At 41.3% G+C, this 24,425-nt stretch overlaps 2 protein-coding genes across 2 annotated transcripts in view; both read right to left on the reverse strand.

Moving 5' to 3' along the window:
- PGGT1B (protein geranylgeranyltransferase type I subunit beta) overlaps positions 1–4,261 on the reverse strand; it is a 35,995-nt gene extending 31,734 nt beyond the window's left edge. Inside the window, 1 exon segment of the mRNA XM_032095642.1 lies at positions 4,046–4,261. Within this exon segment, the coding sequence (XP_031951533.1) occupies positions 4,046–4,182 (137 nt within the window). The 5' untranslated portion in view covers positions 4,183–4,261.
- Positions 4,262–4,363: 102 nt separating this feature from the next.
- On the reverse strand, positions 4,364–13,226 carry CCDC112 (coiled-coil domain containing 112). The gene is made up of 10 exons (XM_032095641.1): positions 13,126–13,226; positions 12,669–12,784; positions 11,393–11,514; positions 9,728–9,817; positions 8,333–8,408; positions 7,358–7,748; positions 6,164–6,562; positions 5,384–5,479; positions 4,657–4,775; positions 4,364–4,579 (listed from the first exon to the last, which is right to left on the reverse strand). The coding sequence occupies exons 1-10, from the start codon at positions 13,171–13,173 to the stop codon at positions 4,549–4,551; spliced, it is 1,488 nt and encodes a 495-aa protein (XP_031951532.1). The 5' UTR covers positions 13,174–13,226; the 3' UTR covers positions 4,364–4,548.
- Between the last annotated feature and the right edge of the window lie 11,199 nt (positions 13,227–24,425).

The following is a 24,425-nucleotide window of genomic DNA, read 5'->3' on the forward strand; positions in this document are numbered from 1 at the left end:
AGGGTGACATTCCTACCAGTGGGCTGGTAAAATATGTATCTTTACTATTATTATTTCCAATAATTATCTGAGTAGAGAAAGCCAAAAAAGTATGTTGCACACAGAAGTATTTCTATCTGGAACAAGAGCAAATTTTAACCCTTCCAATGACTAAGAAATTGTCTTTCAAAGTGCAAAATTAACACTTCAAGGCTTATATCCACTTTTACCATCTATCAGACCTCTGTTTAACCCAAAATCTGACCCTGGATAATTAACTAATTAAAAAAAAAAAAAAAAAAAATCACTAATTTCACTAAAAAGCCCCAAGGAATTTATTGTGCAGTTACAATAAACTATTTATTTGAAACATTGCCTGTACGTTCTGATATTCACAAACACTGACAGTCTTTTACTAGAACTATTTAAAATACATTTTCACTCAATTTTACCCAGCTAAGTTACTTCCAGAGAGGCACAAACAGCATGCCAACATCAGCACTAGAAACTGCTACAAAGTAGCTCCAAAACCACAAGGCGATACATACAATACAGACAGTAAATCTCATCTACAGTTAAAAATGCATATGACAGATATATGAATTTAAAAAGTGGTTTTACATATAGTTAGGGTTCAGTTCACTTATTCAGAGTTGACTGTGTCTCCAGCATTACTAAGGAACAGCCTGTACTGTGTTGGAATTTATGCACGGTGGGCAAGAACAGCCAGCACCACTGGTCATACAGAGGTTGCAACGCAGCCATTTAGGCACTGAATCCTTACTTCATATGCTATGCTGCCTCACAGAAAATTAACAGACATATGTCCTAACAAAAACAACTCTTAGCAGCACCTTAGGTGACACATGCCAAGAAGTGTAAAAACTTTATCTACAGCCACTTCCACACAGGATGGCCAACAGAACACTTCTGATGACAGATTCAGACCCCTTTGTCTTCAATCGTGGACAAAGACTACAATTTCACTGAAGAATTCAGAAAGCATTTGAAGTGACAAATTGAGAAACTGATTAAGTGCACTACAAAGAGCACCATGAAGGACCTGAATCTTAAAGACTTCAGAGATCAGCAGAGTTGCATTCTCCTGCAAAACCTCAGTGCTGACAATCATTGTGTATGAAACACTATCAATCAGAATGCTTAAAAACTACTCTTGCTGCAACTACTGTTGCATGCAATAGCTACAGATAAAAATAATTACAAAGGCTTTGAGCAAAGAAGTTGAGTAGAGAACATGAAATGAATTCTCTTTATTCCCCATTATTGTTTGACAATCTACAGCTTAAGTTGGAATGCACCAGCACAGTAAGGAAAATCTCACTCTCTACTACCCTTGTCTGGTGACAACAAATACATTTTTCTACTGCAGTGCAGTGAAAAAAACAATCTGAAAAACGACTTTATTTATTTATTTGACAAATTTTTCTTTAATTTAGTTGAGTTTCCCCATCTAACTCACAATGGAACCACACAAATTCAGGAACAGGGGAAATAAGAACAAAAGGGTAACAGCATTTCTTTCTGCAGCTGTATAAGCTCCAGAGGTTTGCTGAAGGTTTGCTGAACTCTGTGACCTTGAACTTGGCAAAAAGGCAAACTTAATACCCTTGAGGTCAAACTGGAGAAGATGCATTTATGGTTCAATCCCCCACTTCGCATTTGTCGACAGACAGGTGCGCATCCCTGCAGAACATGTCCATGTTGCCAAGGGCCTCTGGAGCTCACTGGTCCCATCTTTTGCAGAACACAGGGCCTCAGAGGAGATGACCCAGGACCCTGACAAGCCATGTCCTCAAAGGTAACTCCATCACTTCAACAGGCAAACTTTTCATGGTTAACTGTTCTAACAGCGAAAAACGTTTTTCCTACAGCCACACAATTCTCCCCAAAGTACCTCATTCCCACAGCCTCCTGCCCCGTCACTATGGTCCCTTGCAAAGAGTACACCTCCATCTTTCTTCAGTGAGAAGTAATACCTCTCACTAATGGAAGACTGATTAGATCCCTCCTCCTCTAGGCTGAAAACATCCCATTTCTTTAGCTATTTTCAGATGTCAGTGGGGCTAAGGTTAGCTATTTGTGTTATCACTCTAATACATTTGCATGCTGTTGTAATTTTAAGACCTATAAAAAGTTGAGCATAGGATACCTAGACTTCCTCTTGCTGTCATCTAAAATAAATGAGAAAGTAGACTGAAACAACAGCTAATTTTTAATGAATAAATGGTTTACAGCTCTGCAATCAAAATTTCACAAAATTACAGAATAGCTGGGGTTGGAAAGGACCTCTGGAGATCATCTAGCACAACCCCCCTATCCTAATACAGGTTCACCCAGAGCAGTTTGCACAGGATCATGTCCAGGCAGGTTTTGAACATCTCCAGGGAAGAAATTCCACAGCCCCTCTGGGCAATCTGTTTCAGTGATCAGTCACCCCCAATCTAAGAAAGTTTTTTCTCATATTGAGATGAACCTTCTTGTGTTTGTGTCTGCTGCCCTTTGCCCTGTCACAGGCACCACTTAAAGAGTCTGGCCCCATCCTCCTGCCACCTACCCTTTAACATACTTGAATGCATTGGTAAGATCCTCTCTCAGTGATCTCTTCTTGAGGCTAAACAGACCTAGCTCCCTCAACCTTTCCTCACAGGACAGATACTCCAGTTCCTTAACCATCCTTGAAGCTCTCTGTTGGCCCCTCTCCAGGAGTTCCATTTCTAACTTCCCTTTTTAATATAAAGTTGTGTTATTCTACACACAGCTCAGCACTATCTGTACTAGTCCTTACATCCTTATGCCAAGTGTTTGTGCCCTCAAACGAAATAAAGCAGGATGACCTGACCAAAGATGATGCCATGAAGATTTTTTGCCTTTTCTTTTATACCCTTGTTATACCTTTTTTACAACTTCTGTATTCCTAGTGCTTTTTGCCTACATTCTTGGACTTGTTTGTCAAGCTAAGAGACTAAACATTTTAGAAGCTTCGTAGTTAGGGATCAGTGTGCCCCAGACCCCAAGGTCCTCTCCAGAACACATTCTGTAAACCAAGATAGAACCATGCAGGGGAAGGTTCCTTGGGGAGGGGGGCTCACTCGAGCTTCTCATTGGGGAATCTTTGATAGATATGCTAATTAGGAAAACCTATGTTATACCCGATCTTTTGGGGGGGTGCATTTTCGCAGGGTGCATTTTGGTGCATTTGACCTGGATGTGTGCACCTAAGGACCCTTAAAATAAATACCAAGGTAAAATCCCTTTTCCCCTTCTAACTGTGTGTGACTCTTGATTTTAAGACCAGGAAAAGGCATCAAAGCCATTGAGCATTCCTCATAGCATGACCTGCAGGACATTACAAAATGGAAAGAATCTTACTATTTTATTGCCTGAATAAGATTATCAAACTATCTACGTGTCTCCAACATTTTATCAAGTGCAGCTTGATAATCACATTACTGGTCTTCTTACACCTCAGATGTAACTATCTTAGACGAAGACTTGAAGAGGATCAAATAAGTACATTCTGAAGCCGTAAGAGGAACAAATGCCTCTCTAATTCAAAGTGAGGAACATACTTCACTAGTATTTTCTTTTATACTAACTAATGAAGACTTAAAAATATTTGTTACATGAACAAGAGTCTTCTGCGTGCTGAAGTGAAGCTTAAGTGATTTACTTTAAAATGGCTTCCAGAGTGGATTAAGAGAGTGAAGCACTGGATTTAAAACAGATTAGAAGGATCAACAAGTCTTCCCTCGTGGATGTCAAGCACTCTACGCGAGCAGTGACTACACCCCTACATTAACACATTTTCTGGGAGCCGTCTGCTGGTGGGCAGATTTATAGGGATCCGCTTCCTTCCGGCCGCGGGGCGCTGCTCCCGGCCGCGGGAGGCGGCAGCGCTCCGGGAGGGGTTTCCTGTCACCGCCACCGCCCGACGGGAGGGGAGCGCGGCCGGGCCCCGGACGGCCGGGGGGCGCCGGGCGGACACGGCGGCGCCCGTCCCGCCTCCCACCGCGCGGCCCGCCGGAGGAGCCCGGCCCGCTGCTACCTGCTGGTCTCCAAGGACGAGTAGCGCTCGGGCAGGATCTGGAGGCACCGCTGGAAGAAGCGCACGTGCCGCTCCCGCAGGAAGTCCAGCCGCTCCGGCTCCCCCGAGCACGGCGCGGCCGCCGCCGCCATCTCCATCTCGCCGCTGCTGCCCGCGCCCGGCGCGCCCGGATCGCGTCACCCGCGGCGCCCGCCCCGGGGCGGGGAAAGGGAAGGGAAAGGGAAGGGGAAGGAGCGGGAAAAGGCAAGGGGGAAAGGGAGGAGCGCCTCAATTCACCGCGGGTGGCAACCGTCCGCTTAAGGAGCCGTCACAACCGGCTGCAGGGAAGATGCGCTTTTAATGCCAAGGGACATCACAGCTGGCCGGTCTGATAGCCGGCGTGTCAAACCCGACACTCGCAAAATACAGAGGTAATACACGTCATGGGTCGAGGAACTCTGTGCCGGCTCCCGGGAAGCGCTGGCTGCTGCTTCGTCCTGCGACAGGGACAGGCTGGTGCGCGGCTACAACCCTCCTCTCCAGGCTGGGACAGCTCTGACAACAAAGCAAAAAGGCATGAAGTACAGAAGTGCACTTCTGTCGTGCTGCACATCCACCGGTCCCCTCCTCACCTCTGAGGAACGCCCAGCTGCGGTTCTGCAGCTGCTGGTGTCGTCTCTTGCCTACGTTCTTCCCAGCCTTTGGTAGGTCTGTTCAACCTGGATCGGTCTTTGGTGACCCGAATCTCGACCTCAGAGTGAAACAAACAACCAAAACTCTAATAAGTCTTTTTCGTTCATCACAAAAGGAGTTCTGTTATGCTCACTGGGTCTTTATCGTAGTAGCAGGTGCAGAGTAAACAACACAGCTGGCTAGCCAGAAAGAGACACTTCCCTCCACGCTACCACAGGGAACAGGAGAAGGGTGAAAACTAAGGGTGGCAGCAGCTGCTTGCTGTCGTTGAATTTTAATAATTTAAAAGATTAAACTCTTGTAAAACCCAGTGTATGTAAAATGCTTCTGGGAGCCAGCCTACTTATTTAACCAATGGTAAAAACAATTTCGAAAAAAAAAAAAAGCCACCACCCATACTGCAGCTCGCTTTTATGACCTGTAGGCCTTACCCAGTGAAATACTGCAATGAGATACATAAATTCTCAGGATTTTTTCCTGTTTTTTTTAACACTGGAACAACTATGCCTGCTGCAATTTAGTCTCCTGATAACGGGGCATGACTTTTTGTTTTCCTTTATGAACCATTTAGATAATTGAAAACTACTGCTTTTTAGATGAATGAAGAAAAGTCTGCTTAAATCACCAAGCTGCACACATCTCCAATTAGAACAAAGAAAAAGTTACCTTCTCTCTTAATTTTGCCAATCTTTTTTCTTCTTCTTGTTTCTCTGTCTCTTTAGCGTGTTTCTGTAAAACCCTTAGTTCCAGTTTATGTAGATCCTGAAACATAATGAGTGGAAAAGCAAACTTCTCTTTGGAAGTAAAACAAATGATACAAAACTACACATGCAGCCTTTTTACAGCTTTTTTTTTCTTGTTCTGAAATTATCATAATAGTAAAGTTTCACTAGCTACATGTGATAGCTTGTCCTGCACAAAGACATTATAGTTACATGGCTTGAAAAAACCCCCCAGTAGTTTCAGCTATTTATAAAAACTTTAGTGTGAATACAGATAATAATACCAGTTCTCCAGTAATTGCATTTACATTGGTATGGGATCTGACTTTACCTAACAGGTACTGAAACCCGCAGGATATTCAAACAATTCTTTCTATCTCCTATCTGAATACAACACTCAGGTCCTCTGACATCTTCTTAGGCAACACAGCCCAAGCAGTTTTTCCCAAGTAAATTATTTACTGAAGAAATAAAACCACTTCTATATGGATAAGGAAATATGAGCTTGAGTAATCCTGCAGAATTTAGATATTGAAGAAAATGAGCATCTTTGTTTGAAATCAAGTTTCATACTGTTTGTCTGCAATAGATGCTGTTACTTGTATCAATAATGGATTTACATTAATGAAATTTGGATTTTAAAACCTGTTTAACTGATTATATTGTAGGAGGAAGTCGCAAATTTAAAACAACAACATGCAAAAATGGAGATGAAATTACGCACATGCTCTTGAAACTTAGAAATTTCTTGTGCAGCAATTTGCTTCCTTTCCTCCTTTTCAGTTTCCTCTCTCGTCTCATTTTCAAGCTTTTCAAGTTCCTCCCTTACTTTTTTTTGCAAGGTATTCCTTTCCAACAGTAACTTCAAGTGGCTTTGGCACTCTTGTTGTTGCTTTTTCTCTTCTAGTTTTAGTTGTGATGCTTGATCCATTGCAAATGCTACTTCTTGCTGTTTCTTCCAGACTTCAACTGCTGCTTGTTTTCTTTTTCTTTCGTCTACTTTTTGCTTCTGAGCTTCTTCACGCTGTAGCCATCTTTCCTTGAGCATTTTTTCTGATTTCTCTTTCTCCTTCAAGTTTCTTTCTTTTTCTTGCTGTTGCTTTTCTTTCCACTTTTTAATTGACTACAAGAGACCATAGGGAAAAAAATCCAAGGTTTCCATGAAAATCTTACACATTCACATTGATTCAGTCTGATGAAGACTTATGTTCCAAGGACACACACTACACAGAGGAATTAAAAGTCTGTTGAAGGCAAAACTTAAAGCCAAGAAGTACCTGTATCTGCTTTCTCACTTTATTTTTTCTATTTTATGGATCACACAAGCAGGTTTAACAGATGTCTGCTAAAACTGTTTCAGATATGGCAATCATAATAACTCTGGGTAGTTATGAATGTCGATATAATATGCTTTTTTAAATGCAAACATATTACAGTTCTTACTTTTTTTCCAATTAACCCACTGTTTTATAGTAGTTCTTATGTCAGTATATCTTTTATTACTGGATAGTTCTTGAGGGAATCATAATTCTGTATGTCAGTCTGTCGTATGTGTATTGCTTATAGGTGGGACAGACATTCTTAGGGACAAATGTAACAGGAAGACAGGATCACTTACAGCTCTGGGCTTGGCACCTAACCTGCTAATCACTGACATCAAAAGCATTTATAATATACTTTGGCAGTACACATCCCACTTCTCTGTGTTGTTAGCTCTATGCTCGTTTGTAATTATTTTTTAAAGACAAATACTTTGGCAAGTTTGGGATGCTAAAGACCTCAGTTATATACCATCAACTGTAAGACAAATCTGCCTAGCACTACTACCAGAGAGGCAGATACAAAAATAAGACAGTATGCATTTTGAAAATAAGTGCTTTTTCTTAAATCTCCGAAAGCCCTAGAGGGGTTATTTTACCTCTTTCTTTCTTTCATGTAAAATTACAAATTCTTGATACCATTTGTCATGCTGTTCTATATCTTCTTTTGTTCTTCCATTGAGATACTCAAGGGCTTCATCCATGTAAGACAGCCTTCCTCTGTATTTTGTCCGTATCTTCAGAAAATTTTGATGATCATAATCATCCCAGCCTCCTTGCCGCCCTCCTGTTCGCTGAAGAAATCTTTCAAACTCTATTACTTCTTTGGGTAGATGTTTTTCCAGTGTTTTATCAACTGTGACCCTGGCTGATGGTAATTTCAAAACTTTTTCTGCTGTTGAGCTCCCTAATACCCACAGTTCCACTTTTCTCTCAAAGAGACTGAGCTCATTAATGGCAGCTTTTTCCTCTTTCAAAAGCTGTTGATATCTGAAAAGAGACAAGCACTGAAATGTAAGGAAAAAAAAACAGTATTCATTGTCCATTCACCAAAAATGAATTTTGTAATTGTTCAATGCCACACAAAAGCTATTCTTCAAAGATTAAGAACTGAAGTGGTAACAGCACAGTTATAATGATCCGATAATAAAGCACTACACAATGAGAATTAAGTTACCCTTTTACTGAAAGAACACATTTATGGCATGCATACAATTAACTCAATCCCCTCCTGACACCAGTGGAGAGAAAAGGAACCCCCCCAAACCGGCTTAGACAACACAACAGCAACAACAAAACCCCTACAATCTAATCTCTTCTTCAGCCTTTCCCTAGAAAGGTTATTCATAGGCAAATCGTTGTTACATTGGAATGCTGCAATAGCTGTATAAACAGCCTCCCTAAAAGGCAGCTTACCAAGATTCTAACGCTGATAGCTTGTGCTTTGATATACATACCATGAGAATCACTACCAAAAGAGTAAATCATAAGAACAGTTTGCTAGATTAATGCAAAGTTTTCATTGTGTCTTATGAAAGCACTTTTTCTAGTAGCTGAAGCATGGATAAACATACATTTGCCTCTGTTCCTCTTTAAAAGCATTGATTGCATTTTCAATTTCTTCCATCATTTCCTTGATCTTGTCAACAACTAAAAAAGGAAAAGAAGAAAAAATTATTTAACTTAAGAAGTCTACAGTGTTTATCAGCACTATCCAGAAATGCAGGACTTGTGGAGACTTTCAGGACACATATTTCAGTGTACAAAAAAGCATGCATTTCCATCTTGCACAGCCTTAAAAGAGAAACTCTTATTTATTCAAAAGGTGTGTTTAAGAAATGACTTAGGTAACTGGATGCAAATCCCGATATAAATGTTTATTTCCATTAAAGAAGTCTCATCTTGACTGAGCTTCAACTGATTCCCAGAATAAGACAGCCTTATCCTAGAGTTCCACGTTTGTTTTTTATAACAATACAGTTAGTGACTTAAGCACACTCAACTCTGGTTTATACCAGATTGTAGCAATCCTATTGAACCTGTAGGCCACTGCTTTTACAAAGCTGACAAAGAAACATCAAAGTAAGACTTAGTCCTGTACTGTCAGCGTGCTGTAGTCCTGACTTTAAGAGGGTAATACTGCTGTCCAGGGAAGATCTATTTTGCACTGGTACAAAATCCATCCATTAGATTACATTATATTATTAGATTAGAATCTGTTTTACATCAGCACAACATCTCTATGGACAAACTGAATGTGTAGTTTAAATAACCTGTATTTTAGTAAAGTTATATAATCTAAACCTCTTATTTCAGCTTTCATGCCTTGTTAGTTCTTAGTATCTTCACTGACAGTTTAAGAAGATAATGATTTTGTTTAGATAAAACACTGAATAAATGAAATGGGATGCATTTTATCCAGCATCAGCAAGCCCTCAGCTAGTAGGAAGGCCTCTACCTGAGCTCTGCAAAATAGTAGATACCACATGAGAATGGTTCTTTCAGAGCCTATTTCCTTAAAGCTTTAAAACATCCAAACTGAACAAACTGCTGCAATATTTTCTGTAGAATATTCCAATTTACATTTCAAACCATGTGGTGGCTAGAAATGAGTTCCGTGAAGAACCTACCCTGTGACCTCTTACCAGATCAAAGGGAGTTACAGGGTAGTAGAATACCAACTTTGTTTTACATAAGGCAAATGTTACAGATGGGAAATCTAGCTTTCAACAGCCTCAAGGAACAAACACACACCACTTGTAAGATAAAGTAAGTTTCTGATAACACAGAACTGCAGAGTCTTTCACCATTTCTTAGGTTTCTGCAATTTCTAGGTTTAGTCTTCCCTTTCCAGATTCCTGCAAAATCATAAAGACTGGAGGAGTATCCCAACTCTGCAGGAGAAAGACAACTATGCAAGAAATCTGTCTGTAGAGGAAAATGTTTTTAAATCTGACATCATGACTTACACTCTGGTGTAGGCTTCACATCTTTTAATTGTTGCTGAAGTCTCTTCACACTGTTCTGTATTTTTAATAGCTGCTGCAGGATTTTAGCTTCTGTTAAACAAAATAAGGTGCTGATAATTCTAAGTTTCTTTTGCATTAAATTCAATACAAGAACAAGAACAATGAAGTGTCCAAAATAAACCAGGGGTTTGATCTAAGCAGGGACAAAATTCTGTTTGATGATAAGAAACTGCCATAATACTGAACATTTTAACTGGTAACTGCACGTAGCTGACCATGCAGTTAACAGTTAAAATGCTTAGTATTTTAGAGGGGAGATTCCTAAAGGGAAGCTTAGAGAATATTGCCTATGCAGGTGATAGCTTCTAGGGTTTTGGGGCAAACTTTGACTTAGGCTTCAAAACACTCATTTATGAAGAGAAAACAAACTTTGAAAGTGTATATGAATGTACTACTTCAGTAAGATTAATTAATTTGTTGTGTTAAATAGAGAAGAATCAATGTTTTCTTGCCCTCCAAGTATGTGTGGACTTATTTGCATTGTTACCACTTGGTTCCTCATGAGACCATACAGTACTGAAGAGGATGAAGTTCTGGATACACCTTAGATATTAAGGAGCTGTATCTTCTATCCTAAAAGATTTGGATTAAGGAAGGTATAAGGAAGGTACACATTCCTGCTGAGACCGCAGAAAATCTAAAAGCACACAGATCATGCTGAAAGACCTGAATGCAGTAAATGGGAACTGGGGGCTGTTGTACACTTTTGCATCTTTTAGGATATACTCCTTCACATCTGACATGTAGTGCCTGACACTTCACATCACTGTCCTCTTTATTATCTCATAGCATCATCTCCATCCATATTCCATGCTCCCTTCTTAATCATGGAAAAAATTCTGAACTTATTAGCTTAGTCATTCCTCAGAAACATTTATATTTCTTAAGGACTGCAAGATGCAAAGGATATTCTAAGATTCCTTAAATAAAAAACGTACATCAGAACACACGCAAATTTGTAAGATGAGGATACTTTTAATTGTTTCTACATTCCTTTCCTTTCTTCAACTTATTTTGATCTATATCAGATGGCATAGCATGACTTATGTGATTACTTTTGAAAGCATTCAAGTACTGTAAGTAAAGAGAGTAATTTTTTTCTTGAGTTACATTATCACCTGTAAGTGGAACAGATACTGTAGGACTGTGTAACATCTCACAGCACTATCTGAACTAGGAATATTCAAAAACTCAAAAACTGCAAACACAGAACAGTTTAAAAGTATATTTAAAGGCAGCAATCAGTATGTGAATGCTGAGGTAAGAGTATTTTTATTGTACCTTAGCTGGACTACATTATATTTTGCAGTATACACCCAAAATTGATTCAAAGTGTTTTTAACAGTACCTTTTCACCACAGTCATTTTACATTGAAGATTAAAAGAGAACAGTTAATAACATAGGGGGCCCAAAATTTTTATGCTCCTGAATTTTGCAAGTGAATTGTGTGTTTATAAGCACATGGTGAAACACTACACTTACTAGGATCTATCTTCCACCTAACTCATCTCTCTGTACTACCGGTTTTTAAACCATTTACAAAAACAACACCATATAAAAGGGGGGAAAAAAACCCAAACAAGCCCAAATAAAACCCCACTTACTTTCCGTTTTCCTGCTGACAGTCATGCTGTGTTCCAGTTCCTCTAGTAATCTGTATTCTACCCTGAAATCACTCTTCCTATTATAAAGGTGTCCATTTCTGTCTTTTTCTATATTTGCAAGCCTAGGAAGAAAGGGTACCACACTGAGTAAGGCACAAACACTTAGCAAAGCCCCAAGATTTTCCAAGGTTATTGTGCAGCCAAGGCTGTGTTAACAGGAATATCTTAGATTTTATACAAATCCATGGTTTGTTCCTACAACTGTTTTCAAAGAAAATCTTTCTGCAGCTGTAACACTACACACCACTCAAGCACTTGAACAAGAGAAAGAAATTAACAGGGAAATCACCTCACTGGCAAGCAGTGGTTTACGCACTGAAATTCTATGTGCATGCTTATTCTCTGGAGGCCTATGAAGATTTTCCCTGGAAACGTGCAGGCAGACAGGCTGTATTAATGCAGTGGCACACCTAGATGGAGCCCCAGCACAGACAACACTACAGAGGAACGCTGAGCCTCAGTTAAATGGGATGCCTCATTTCAATCTGCTTGATCAAGAACATTACCCAGCAGTCAAATTTTGAGCTACAACCCAGGATCCAGGGTAATCAAGATGAATTCGATTCAGTCACACAGTGTAAAACACTGCTGTGAGATTTAAGTACCCTGTTTAATCAGGATTCACAACTGCAAACCTCTCCTTCAGTCAGATGGCTACATTAGCTATTCCCCATAAAGCTCACCTGTTGGAGAAGAAATCTCCCTGTTCTTTCAGATGCCAGTGTAGTTGTAATCAGCACTTGGTCAAGACGTGGGGAAACAGATTTAAATCACTTCTGTGCCTCAGCTGTCTTGACCCTTTGTTTTCCAAAACAGTGGCCTAGATATTTTAGATGAAGTCTTTCAATATTCTGCTACTGCAATTCCCCTTTTGTTGGGATGTCTTAAGGGCTTTAGGTGCTTCGAGGATCAGCACAGCTAAGTAGGAAAACTGAGAACTCAATTGTGCCACACACACACTTCCTTTTCTTTGCACCTAAGAGTATCAGTTCTTACTAAAGAACATGACTGGCCTAAGTCCAAATGGTAATTGGAACAACGGGACATTTTGGAGGTCATAAGCCTATCCCGAACTTCTGTAACAACCACAATAATTTGAGCTCCTGAAAAGGAAACCTTTAGCCTAAAGACTTCATTACCATATATTCTTAATTTGAACCTCGAGTTATTGTTACCTCCAGAACAGAACGAAAACATGATGAAGTGTTTAACTTACTGAGCTTTTAGCTTTTCTGCAGTTCTTATGAATTCAACTTTCTTAGCTCGTTCAGCTTTCATCTTCCAGCTCTGAAATTGTCGGCCAGCACCTGCAGTACTGGAACAGCTCTCATTCTGTCGATAACAAAATCAACTGTTATTTACAACCAATTTTTTTTTTTTTTTTTTTTTTTTTTTTTTTAATGCTCGTTGGTTACTTTCAAGCAAACAACACCACAGCGCAGAGTTCGCTTTTCTACTGCCGCGATTCAAGTAATTTTAAGCGGAAACTGGAGTGAGGCGTGACGCACCGGCGCACACACAGAAATGCCCTGCTCAGCAGAGACATGCCGGTTCCGCCACGGCGGCGCGGTGTCGCGGGCTGCGGACCCGCGGCCTGCCCCACACGCCCGCGCAGCCCCGGGGCCCCTCCGGGAGGCTCGGTCCCGCCGGGCCCGGGTGCCGGCGGCCTTTACCTGCAGCCGCCCGGCCGCCGCCGCCAGCGCCGGGGCCAGCGCGGCCATGTTGCCGCCGGCCCGCTGAGGGGAAGGGCGGCCGCGCCTCTCGCTGACTCCATTTAACTCTTTTCTTCCCTTCATCTGCTGCCGGAGGGCTCTTCTTATTGGCCTTGGTTTCAGTTATGTGGGGATTCAAGGGTTTGTAGTGATTGCTTCTTTCAGGAAAACCGGGATATACCCACATTATCCTGTCCAAATCTAAAGAGTTCCACATTATTCAATAAATTTTGGGGGGGCTCAAGATCTTGTTTCTCACTCGTGTACGAATCAAACTTTCAAATGAGTTGCCACTTAGCATTTCTGTGGAATAGAAATAACACTCATGCAGTGGCTTTCCTGCTAAAGAGATTTTTGGAACCGGTGTTTTCCCAGCTGCTGGACACAAACACATCCACAGATGCTGCCCGAAGGGCTATGCTGAAGACATTTTGTTGCCTAATTGATGTTTTTAACAGCACTTTCCAGATACATTTTTCCTCTTTCTATTTTATGACTATACTTGTTCTCTTTGTATTTGCTGAATAGGAATTGAAAGGAGAACATTTCAAACCTGAAAATATTCTTCAGCATAAAATAAAGAAGATTGTTCTCACAGACTGCTACTTGAAAGGCTTGTAGAAGTATTCTCTTCACAGCAGTGTTTCAAAGTCTTTTTTGTCTTGTCCTTCACTATTGGATGTAAGAGAAAAAAGTAAGTTGTGTTAGCATTTGCTTTCTGTTGGTGACTGTCAGGCCTTCCAAGTTCCCTGTTACTACGAGCAGCAAATTGGTCACTGGTCAGGGACTACTCCACAGGAAGCACCTGTTTTCAGAAAGTGCTTTAATAAGGTGTCTCCACTCATAGTGTAACTCAGGTGTGTTCAGTAGTTCACCAGTTTCTGGATGGTGAATCTCTAGGACTGTTTTACTTTACTTGTGAGTTCTTCAAAATCCTGAGGACTTTACACAGGTGTTCTGGAAACCATATGCAGGGATATTTCAGCTGTCGGAGCATAGTTAGGCTTGGTTACTTCTGGCTTTGGGCACCAGGGATTCGCACATCAAGTTGTGATGCTGGTATAAAGATGAACCTTGGGTTTCAGCTGTGCCAGGACCTTACTTCATTCCCTCTACAGAGCAGAACTCATTTCAGCCAGCATATGCCTGCAGTGGGTTCATTTTTACTGGGCACCAGGACTCCACAAAGATGCTCCATCACTTGTTCTGCTCAGCAGGACAGGGGAAGAAAATAAGATGAAAAACTCATTGGTTGACATCAAGGCAAAGGCCACACTGGGAAGCAAAAAGATTTATTCTCTAATTGCTCTTAGCAGGTAATGTCCAGCCACTTCTGGGAATACGTCCCCAGTACATGTAGCAGTTACTTTAGAAGACAAACACCTTAATAAAAAAATTCACCACCCCTTAGCTTTTATTTTTACAACATCACATGGTATGGAATGTCCCTTTGGTCAGCTGTCCCAGCTGTTTCTCCCCTCCCAACCTCTTGCACACTCCAAGCTTGCTGGCCTTTGTGGGAGGTGTTGAAGACAGCCCTGATTCCACCTGAGTGTGCCCTGATGACCACACGGCCCAGCAGGAGCCCAGCACTGGAGTGGTCTCAACTGTTGTGGCCACAAACACAAAGCACAGCTGTTTTCAGACTGCAACAGGGAATATTCGCTCTATTTCAGCCAGACCAAATATGATGCCACAACTCTTGGATGGCCTCTTTGCCAGACAGGTAAACAGGTAATCTGAATCCAGAAGAAACAATCTAGATAATTACGTAATTTCCTTCTAACCTCTACCGCATTCGTTTTCAGCTTAGTTTGGTATTTGAAGTCAACGAATCCCTGACTTCTCTCTGTGTTTTGCTTCATGAAATCTTTGAAGATTTGGCACAAAAATAAGGCATGGAAATACAGCAAGAAAAAATTAAAACTGTTAACATTTAAAGGAATGGAGTATACATAGAACAGGGAAAAAAGCTGTTAACCTGGAAGATGCAATCAAAGAATCGATCTTGGTCACCTTATTTATGGCAGAAGCCTCATATGTCACAGCATTGGTTCAGCAGTATCTGACATTTTCTGAAATCCTTCGAGCCAAATAGAGAAACAGGACTGCACCAGAACTTAATATTCCTATCCATGAGATCTTTGAGGAAACCACCTATTTCACCATGAGATGTAAGCATCCCCAGAAGAAACACTTTTCTGAGTAGTTTCTCTTCAAAGTGCCTTTTTTTTTCTTTTATATTGGTGACTTATTTCTGAGACCTCAACAGGAATGCATAAGGGCAGTTGTAAAGTATCAAGCAGAAAAGACAGACACGATAACAGAAGCAGACTGGAATTAGTTTAAAAGAGGAAGAGTAAATTAATAAACAGAAGAAATCAAAGTCTTTAACCCTCTGAGTGTAGCTATCTACTTGTGAAGGCATTCATAAAATTGTCTAGTTATCCCACCATAAAAGGACCCTGTTGCTGCTATCCTGGGCTTTCCCTGTATTTTTATTTTTGGAAATGGTGTGTCCACTCTAGCCTATTTTCAGACATGCAAGTCAGAATTAAACAAACTCAGGACATGAGTCAGTATAAGAATTAAAGAATAAATAAAATGGATATGAGTGCTGAAAAGAAAGCTCTTGCAGGTACATGGATGATATGTGCTTATTCTGGGCAACTGTAATAATGGGCTGGGGAGGTGAGGTGGATAAGCAGAGTATGGAGGAAAGCTGATAGCTGCACCTGCAGTAGTGCAAATGTGAGCAAGGATCAAGGCTCTAGACTATGAAGGCAGGCTGCTTTCATCTCTCTAGCTTTTGTCCACCAGGTGTCATCTGAGAAGCACATGATAGCTACTAAAGGCACTTTTTTTGTTTTGTTTTTGTTTTTTTTTTTTTTAAGAAACCAACGGCAAGCTTTTGGTGTCTGTAGATGGCAGCGCCTGCATTCAGTGCTTTGCCTGTCTCTATCCCTCTGTAGGGGATTATCTGGCCCCACATTGATACTATCAGCTCCCCATTTGTTTGATGAGGACTGAGTGGTCATCACTTTTTCCTGTGAGTCCTGACCTGGAGCGCTGGCAGACCCGACAGCCTGGACACAGACATGTTTGTGGCTCTGCAGCTGCAGCCCAGTGTCAGTGTCCCCCAGTACCTTCTCCTGCCAGTGCCTAACTTGCCCTCGAAGTCAAGGAGCTCCAGAGTAGACAATGACATTATAGAAGATTCATTTTTTGTTCCCCAGATGAATGCCTATTGCACTCACGCAAAATCATTTTCGCATAAAGTCCCTCCCCTCCCCTCCCCTCCCCTCCCGTGAAATCTAGATTTCACAGTAAAATTGAAATGGAAACCAAAGGGGAAAAGAAAAAGCCCTGGAAAATTCCATGGGTCCCAAGTGAACAGGAGCACATCATTTTAGTGTTCCTCACTGTGCCGGTTTGGGCAAATTTGGAAATATATCCTCTGATAGAAGGCAGGTTACAACCAACCCTCCCCCACCAGGTTCGGGAAAAAATGAATTTTCCTCAGAGGAAAGTGAAAGAGATAAAAACTATTTATTTAACAAACACACAGGAAAAGGGATAATGATGCTAAATAATAAAACTTCTCGATCTGCTGAGAGAAACCTGGGGAAATTTCAGAGTCCTTCCGTAGATCTCTCTCTCCTCTCTTTCCCTCGGAGCTGGGACGGGATGGGCCCCCTCCTCCAGGGCCTCCACCTCGGTGAAAAAAGTCCCGATGTGTTCTGATGTTGAAACAGTCCAAAAAAGAAGAAGGGGGAAAAAAAAACCCACAAAAAACAACCCACCAAAGTCCCAGGAAAACAAAGGTTCAACTCTCTGTCTCTCTCAAGAGAAAAAGTAGCCAAAAGCTGGCTGAAAATCAAGCTGCTTCCTCCCGCTCCCACCGCTGCTGAACGCAGAGAGCCGTCTGTATCTCAGTGTGTCCTTGAAACATGAAAACAAACTGCAAAACTGCTTTGAAGAGTTTGCTCTTTTTTTTTTTTCTCTCCCCCCTCTCAGGCTCAGTTTAAAGGCATAGAAAGCCACAAAATTAATTTCTGGGCATAGGGCAGCGATATGGGATACAACATCATAAAGTCACCCCAAGTCACTCACTTTCTCCTGTTTTATAACTATGTAAAAGACAACTGAATAATTATTCATCCTATTCATTCCTTTTCCCCTCCAATTCTTTCCTTCTTTTTTTTCCCATTCTCTAGAATTTTGAATTTATTTTCACATCATTTCTCATTCTTGCCTCTTTTGTAATTTTCTCCTTCATCTTCCTTTCCTGTTACAAAAAGGAGAAAGAAAATATTTCCCACAACTGTACTTGAAACTAACGAAAAGAGATAGCAGGCATGCCAATAAACAAACAATTCCTAATGTGTCTGAAGTCTTGAAGGTTTTCTTGAAAATCATTCTGGATGTGATGAAGGTGTTAGTTCTAAGTTCAAGTCCCAGTGTTCCAAAATACCACCCTTCTTAGATCTGGCAAGCAGAGGACAGAAATGTGCTCTGGCAAAATTACAGAAGATTTTAATCTTGGCCAAACCTCAACACAGCAAAAAGTTGGATGCTGTCCCTGGTACACATTTGTACATTCAATCAACAACCTTAGCAGCTGCCTGTGTTGGGAACTGGCAGACTGTATAGGTCACACTATTACATCAGTCATGCTGGGGCTTTAAGACCTTACTCAGCAGCTGTCTCTGCCACTTTTTCATCACAAGTTTTTAATTTATCAGCTCCTATACTGCTTTTCTCTAACTGGTCATTAATGCAATCAAGTGTGATTGACTTTCTTACAGCCTTTTGTTGCCCTTCTCTGCTGCTTCTGCAAAAAACCAACTGCCTGCTTTGGGCTGTTGCGAGTTTTTCTTCCTCCTGTGACCTAAAGGCCAAGAGTTGACTAACTCAAGCCACACTCAGCAGCACTCCAAAAACCTCAAATACATCAGAGGCAAATAAATGAGAATGTGTTACCAATGTAATGAAGGTTCTCTAGGGAAGTGTGTGCTGCAGAAAAGAGAGAGGGTTCCTGGGTGCCTGAAGAAAGTGGCTGGATAGAAAGATGACCTGTACTGGGTGCAAGTGCAAGGATATTGGTGAAAAAAAGCAAACCTGACATACACAGATAAAGAGAATCACCTAGTCTGTCACAAGTGTGCAGCCTAGCATTGCTGCAATTGGAAGTGTTCAAGAGTTTTGGCACTGCATTCCTAACTGGCACATTAAACCCCTTAATTTTTATGATTGCTTTTCTTTTTCTCAGTTCTGATCCCTACCGGCTTGCTATGGTAGCTGTGAGAGTTAAGTGATTAAATTAGTGATCAGAATTAAAAGGTGGAATTTAGAATGTTGTACTTCTACATTTTTTCTTTGTAGTTACCCTCAGTCCTTATACTTGAGCAGCTGAAAGAGCATGTGTGTGAGTTGGGACTGTAACTGCACAACCAGCACAGCAACACACAAATCTCAATCACAGCCACAGTTTTCACCTCCATTGTTCTGGATATATGGCTGAAAGATGCAAGACACAGTCACTGCTATTTAATGTGTCTTTGTAGTTTAAAAAGGGAACACATAAACACAGTCCATTTACAGCAAAAAATCCCTAGTATTGCCCAAATGCTGATTGAAAAATAAACTTGAAATGAGGACATTTACTATTTTCATGGCCACCATAAGGCTACATCAGTTTCACAGATTATTCTGGACGTCAGTAGCACAGAATTAAACATTGTGATTTTCACAGATTTACTCTTGCAATGAAAAATAGCCGGTTTTACTCACATTCACTGAGTTTTATTTGACCATTCATTTATCAAAGAGAAGCACTATCCAGACCATATTAAATATTGACTCTAATTTTATACCTGGCCTCAGAACAGTTTGCTGGAAAATGTGATAGTACATGTGCAAGAATATACCAGTCTGTGCCAATATTAAGTCCAGTAAATATTTGCGCAAAAGACGTGGTAAAATTCTGTGGGTGTTAAATAGGATCTTGGTACTGTTTTAGAGGAAGGGATTTATTATATTGTCAGTTCCCTTGATCTTTCATGGTCTTTCCCTTGTGGAGTATACATTCTCAGAAAGTCATGTGATGCTGGGATAAGTACTCCTGGTTTCTGTCCTGACAATGTCCCAGTGAAGTCAGTAGGAATGTTGCTGTATGAACAAATTGACACAAACAGTGCTTGATGCTTTTGATAAGGTTTTGGATAAGTTTTTCAACCCCAAATACTGCAGAAGCAGCATTGACAAGCAGTGAGATAGGAAACAGAGCTCAGGAGGCTTTAAAGGCCTTCATTTAAGCTATTGTCTTAATCTGTAATTTTCCTTGATTTTAAAACAGTACTTAGAGCAAGAAGCCATCCATTAAAAAAACTTAAAAGTGGAAACAGATCGGCTACAGGTCAAGGAGAGAGACCACCTCTTACATATGCAGGGACTGATCTGGTAGCCTGCTGCCATTCCCACAAAACCGTGCCTGTAGCAGTACCTCTTGGTGACTCATGACACCAGTCTTGTGGCTCCTAGCATAGCCCCAGGAAGCTGACACTGTAATAACAACCTGACAAATACTCTGTATTGATGATTTGCAGATGTGTTTCAAGACAATGATCTCTTCTTACATATTTAGTCAACAAGAAGCATGAAGTGGCATAGAGTTTTTTTTCTCTTGTATTGCTACTCCTGCATAGCTACCTTAGAAGAATCTGCATAGCCATTTTTGATTCCTGTCTGCAGTAGACAGAAATCAGAAAACGTTTGAAATGAGCAAAAAAGTCAAAATAGATCCAAGGAACATTAGTTTTAATCATCTGTTGGAAACCTTCAGTGTCAGGTAAGGGTTGTGCTAACAGGGATTGAAAATGATATAATTAGTAAGCAATTCACAGCCAAACTGAGGTCAGTACATTTTTGTAATTTTTATTCTTTCCTATTCATGTTTTTTGCTTTTCTTGAGATATCAGGGTTTTGTCCCTTTTAAAGCAGAAAATGAAAGCGGAGCATTTTTCATTAGTTCCTGCCTGTTGGCAGAACTGCAAAATATCAAGCTGTTTTCAGTGAAAATGAATGGGCTATCAAGATGTACGAAACACAGTCACTTGTGTCTAAGTGAAGAAAATCTTTACATGCATAATGTGATATCAAATATGCAAGGTGCTGGAGACGGCTGGGGCAAAATAACTCACAGTGGAGACACAGTGGTGCAGTGAGTCTGGAGCAGTAGCAGGGATTCAGAGGATGTCAGTCCTGCCCCCAGCACAGCTGCTCGGGGGTCTGAGGCAAGTCACAGAGACACCATTCAGCCCTGCACTGGAACATGCACTCCAGTGCTTGGGAGCTTGTGTGGATGGTGCTGAGGAACTACCACGCACACAGGAATGACTGTGCTGAGAATTGCATGTCAGCATTTCTTTAACCGTTCACTCTGCAGCACACAAGACCAAATAAAAATTACATCTGCATTTGCACTGGGCCTGCTGCTAGACACAACTATAAAATACATGATTTAGGAAAAAAACCCATGCAAACATAGAGTGTTGGTATAGTATGCTATCCTTGCTAACATGGACACCAAGCCTGGAGGTCACAGTGGCCTTTAGTTAGATAATCCTGTAAGGACCAGAAGTATATTTGGTTGGAAAAAACTGCGCTGTGGGGCACCACAGAGGAAGTGAGGGACACTTGCTTGATTTCTCCTCAAACAAGCTCTTGTACCAGGCTGAGCCATGCTGCAGGCACTGATAAGGAAATGCTTGCTGCAAGTCATACAATGAGATTTTTTCCCTTAATGAAGTCTTTAATAAGACTAATGCTGCTGATTATATGTCTGAGAGAAAATAGCCTGCATGAGGAAGGTGAGAGGCTTGACTGTATGTTACAGAACTTTCTGACAGATTGGGAAAAAATATGTATCACAGTATATTTCATAGTTACTGACTGTTGGTAGGGGAATTTGCAGACAGCCTGGGATAATTAGATGATTTTAGCTGTGTATTGCCTAAAATCTAAAGGTCAGGTTGAGATTACAAGTGGTTTTAATGCTGGTAAGAGTAGTATGTTCACAAAGCCAGCTGCCAAATGGGTGGTTTTCAGTGTAGGCTGTTCTGTAGCATTGCTAAAAATAACATCCACAGGTTTCCACTTTTTCCTGTGTTCCACGGGTAGTAATCACAGGCACCATCTACTTCCCACATAAATCTTCACAGGATACTTCTGAGCTCCACTCAGATGAGTTATACCCAGAGCTAAGGCAGCACAAAAGATAGTTTAAAGATGCTTTTGCCCTTGCCACTCCCTCCTTGCCTTCTGGCTGAGTGGTCACTTCAGTACCCACAGGACAGGGAACCAAAAATGAGCAGGAGGATGCCAGGACTTTTCCCTTGTCAGAAGGCACACTTCTGTAAATTGATGAATACACACTGTGAGTGCCCGATAAATAAACAAATAGCAGTTATTACTAAAGCCAAAGAAAAGACAGATGTGCACCCTTTACAGATATTTAGCTGAAGCTGTGTTGAGAGAGATATTAAACCCCTGAACATACAACAGTCCATTTGGAAGCATATTCTAGATTGGTACATGATAACGCTGGAAAACATGCCTCAAGTTCAACATTCCCCTTGGAAACTATTTCACTGAGAAATTCTACCATTAAGCAAAATGTTATATACTCTGACAGAACTTCTCAGGCAATTTGCTCCATTTCCAAGTGAAGTTCATCCTTCTTTTTTTCCTCCTGTGTCATTTTATTTATTGGAGAATTCCAGCAGGAATTCTCTCTCTCTCCTTCTGTCTCTCATTCTGACATCTGTCAAGAGCTATTTCCATTATGCTTTCTTTTAGGGAGAGCAAATCTGGATCCTGACCATTCCTGCTAGTCAGATTACAAAATCAGAGCATGCCACTCTAATGAGAACCTTTAGTATCTCAATTGTATCCTGCAACACTGATGATAATAAAAGTTTATGACAAGGTACTGTGAGTTATCTGACCCCTGCTGTGCATAAGAGGAATTCTTTTTTTTTTTTTTCTGCCTCTATTGACCTTTTAAGGTTTTTGTTTGCAAACTGGCGGGGTTTTGTCACAGCAATACACAGAGCACTCAAATGAGTACCATTTGCTAGGACTCATGGACATGAGCTGAGGCACGCTCCTGCTCTGACAATGCTGATGTAATGCTTGGGGAACTACACTGCAGTGAGATGCATGGCTTTAGTGTGATCTTTGTGTCAGAGGCTTCTACTAACACATCAGCATATACACACTAGCATTTCACTACCTCTTTCAAACAAAAGCAATGCTTCTGACACTCTGTTTTCGTGCCCATGGCACCAGACCCTGCTATGCATTAAAGGTCACTTTGTGTCATTTTCCAAAGCTGGCTAAAATGGCCCAGAAGGACTTTCCCAATGCACCCATGTCCCAGGTGGGAAGGAGCTGACATGTTTTGTATTCTGTTCCCCAGCTGAGGGCTCCGGGCCCACAGCCAGGGTCGAAGCTTGTTCTGAAATAGGAGGCCACATACCTGGAAAGGGCTGAGTTTGATGGGGATCTGGGACAATGAGTCCCACCATACAATATGTGGTTTACCTGCAGACCAGCATCTGTGGTTTTCCCTTCCATCCTGCCCTCAGTCTCCTTCTGGGTGCAGTCAATGTGATGTGAGTGTCTGACTGCCAGATTATGTTTCACATCACAACTGCTCCTGTTGTGTTTGCACTTATGCAGGTTCCGGCAAGGGTGAAGGGACAGACACAGTCCACAGCCATCAAGTCAAAAGGAAATGCTGGGCATTTCAAATCTGACTGTTACATGTCATATCTCAACTTACTCCCAGGAATATGCAATTGAGAAGTGACCAGAATGTATTTTAACCCTTTCATTTGATACAGCTTTTACATAGCTTGGCTTTTATCCAATGAGATTATACTCGGGTGGATGAAGAGGTGGATGCTGTCAGAGCCCTCTCTAGCACTGCTGCTGGACCATCTGCAGGAAATAAGAGTGGCTCCTTGGCTATGGGGACACCCATTCAGACTGAGCCTGTGCCTGTCAGCTCTGTCATGTCACATGTAGTCTCTGTTGGTGTCAAATCCTTTGGCACCCAAGTGCCAAAGCCTGTAACCAGGTACATGCATAGATAACTTGACATGGTTGAGTAGGTCTCCCATAAAACAAATATTTGTGGTCTCGGATTCCAAGGTACTAAGGAATATGTTACACAATCCCCATGACAGTACTGATTGGTAGCCTCACCTCATATTCTTGTGGGAACCTACTGATAGGTATATGTGTTCTGGTTTTAAAAACTTCTAAAAATAAGATTAGCTATATTCCTTGTCTAACAGCTGTATCTTATCTCTCTTTAAAGTATATCTTCAAAATGTTTTCTTATTTTGCTATGTCTAGTTTGCCAGAAAGGTTGAAGTGCTCTTTGTAAAGGTCACAGAAGAGCAAGGAAATGAAAAGAAAGATAACTGCTAGGACCACAATCAGCAATTAGAGGAAAGAACAATGGCAAGGGAATGTACAGGTGCTTTTGAACCCCAGTGCAACTCCTGAGACTTAATGCACAGGAATTAATATTAATCCAAAACACATATATCAAATTCTTCCAGGTGCTTTTCATTTATAATAGCAAAGCTTTGAACATTTCAGTCATAATGTGCTTTTTAGTGAGTCAGGCCATGGTGCTCCATAGGCACTTTTTCTGAGTTAGGCCCCTTCTGACCAAAAAAATGTTGCCTAAAACATCATGTCCAGAGAAAATGTGATAGAAAATTGTAAAGAGTGACTAAACCCCAGACCTATGCCTGAGATGTCTAAGCATTTCTCCTGATGTGTGGAAAGCTTTCTGTGGGATGCACCTGAGATGGCAGCTGCTGTCAGAGCTCACCAAGAAGTGTTAACAGTAAATGCCATTTTCTCTCATGCTCCAGTTCTGAGGACAATTTCATTCCAACTGCACACTTGTTTGCCATCTGCTGAGTGTTGACTGGGAGACATGAATGGTGCCTGTGCAGTTCCCCCATGCTGTCCTGCTTTGGGGCAGCCCTGTGCACAGCTGGTGCGGTCACACAACTGCTGGGTGTCCAGGGATGGACGTCCTGAATGTTCAGACATATTTCCTGTACCAGATTGTAAAAGAATGTTGAAAGGACTCAACCCTCCCCCAAAACCTCCAGAAAACCCCAGACAAACAAACAAACAACAAAAAAACCCACCCTTCCCCACAGTATCTGTGT

The sequence above is a fragment of the Corvus moneduloides genome, chromosome Z, assembly GCF_009650955.1.
Source record: "Corvus moneduloides isolate bCorMon1 chromosome Z, bCorMon1.pri, whole genome shotgun sequence".
Lineage (NCBI taxonomy): Eukaryota > Metazoa > Chordata > Aves > Passeriformes > Corvidae > Corvus > Corvus moneduloides.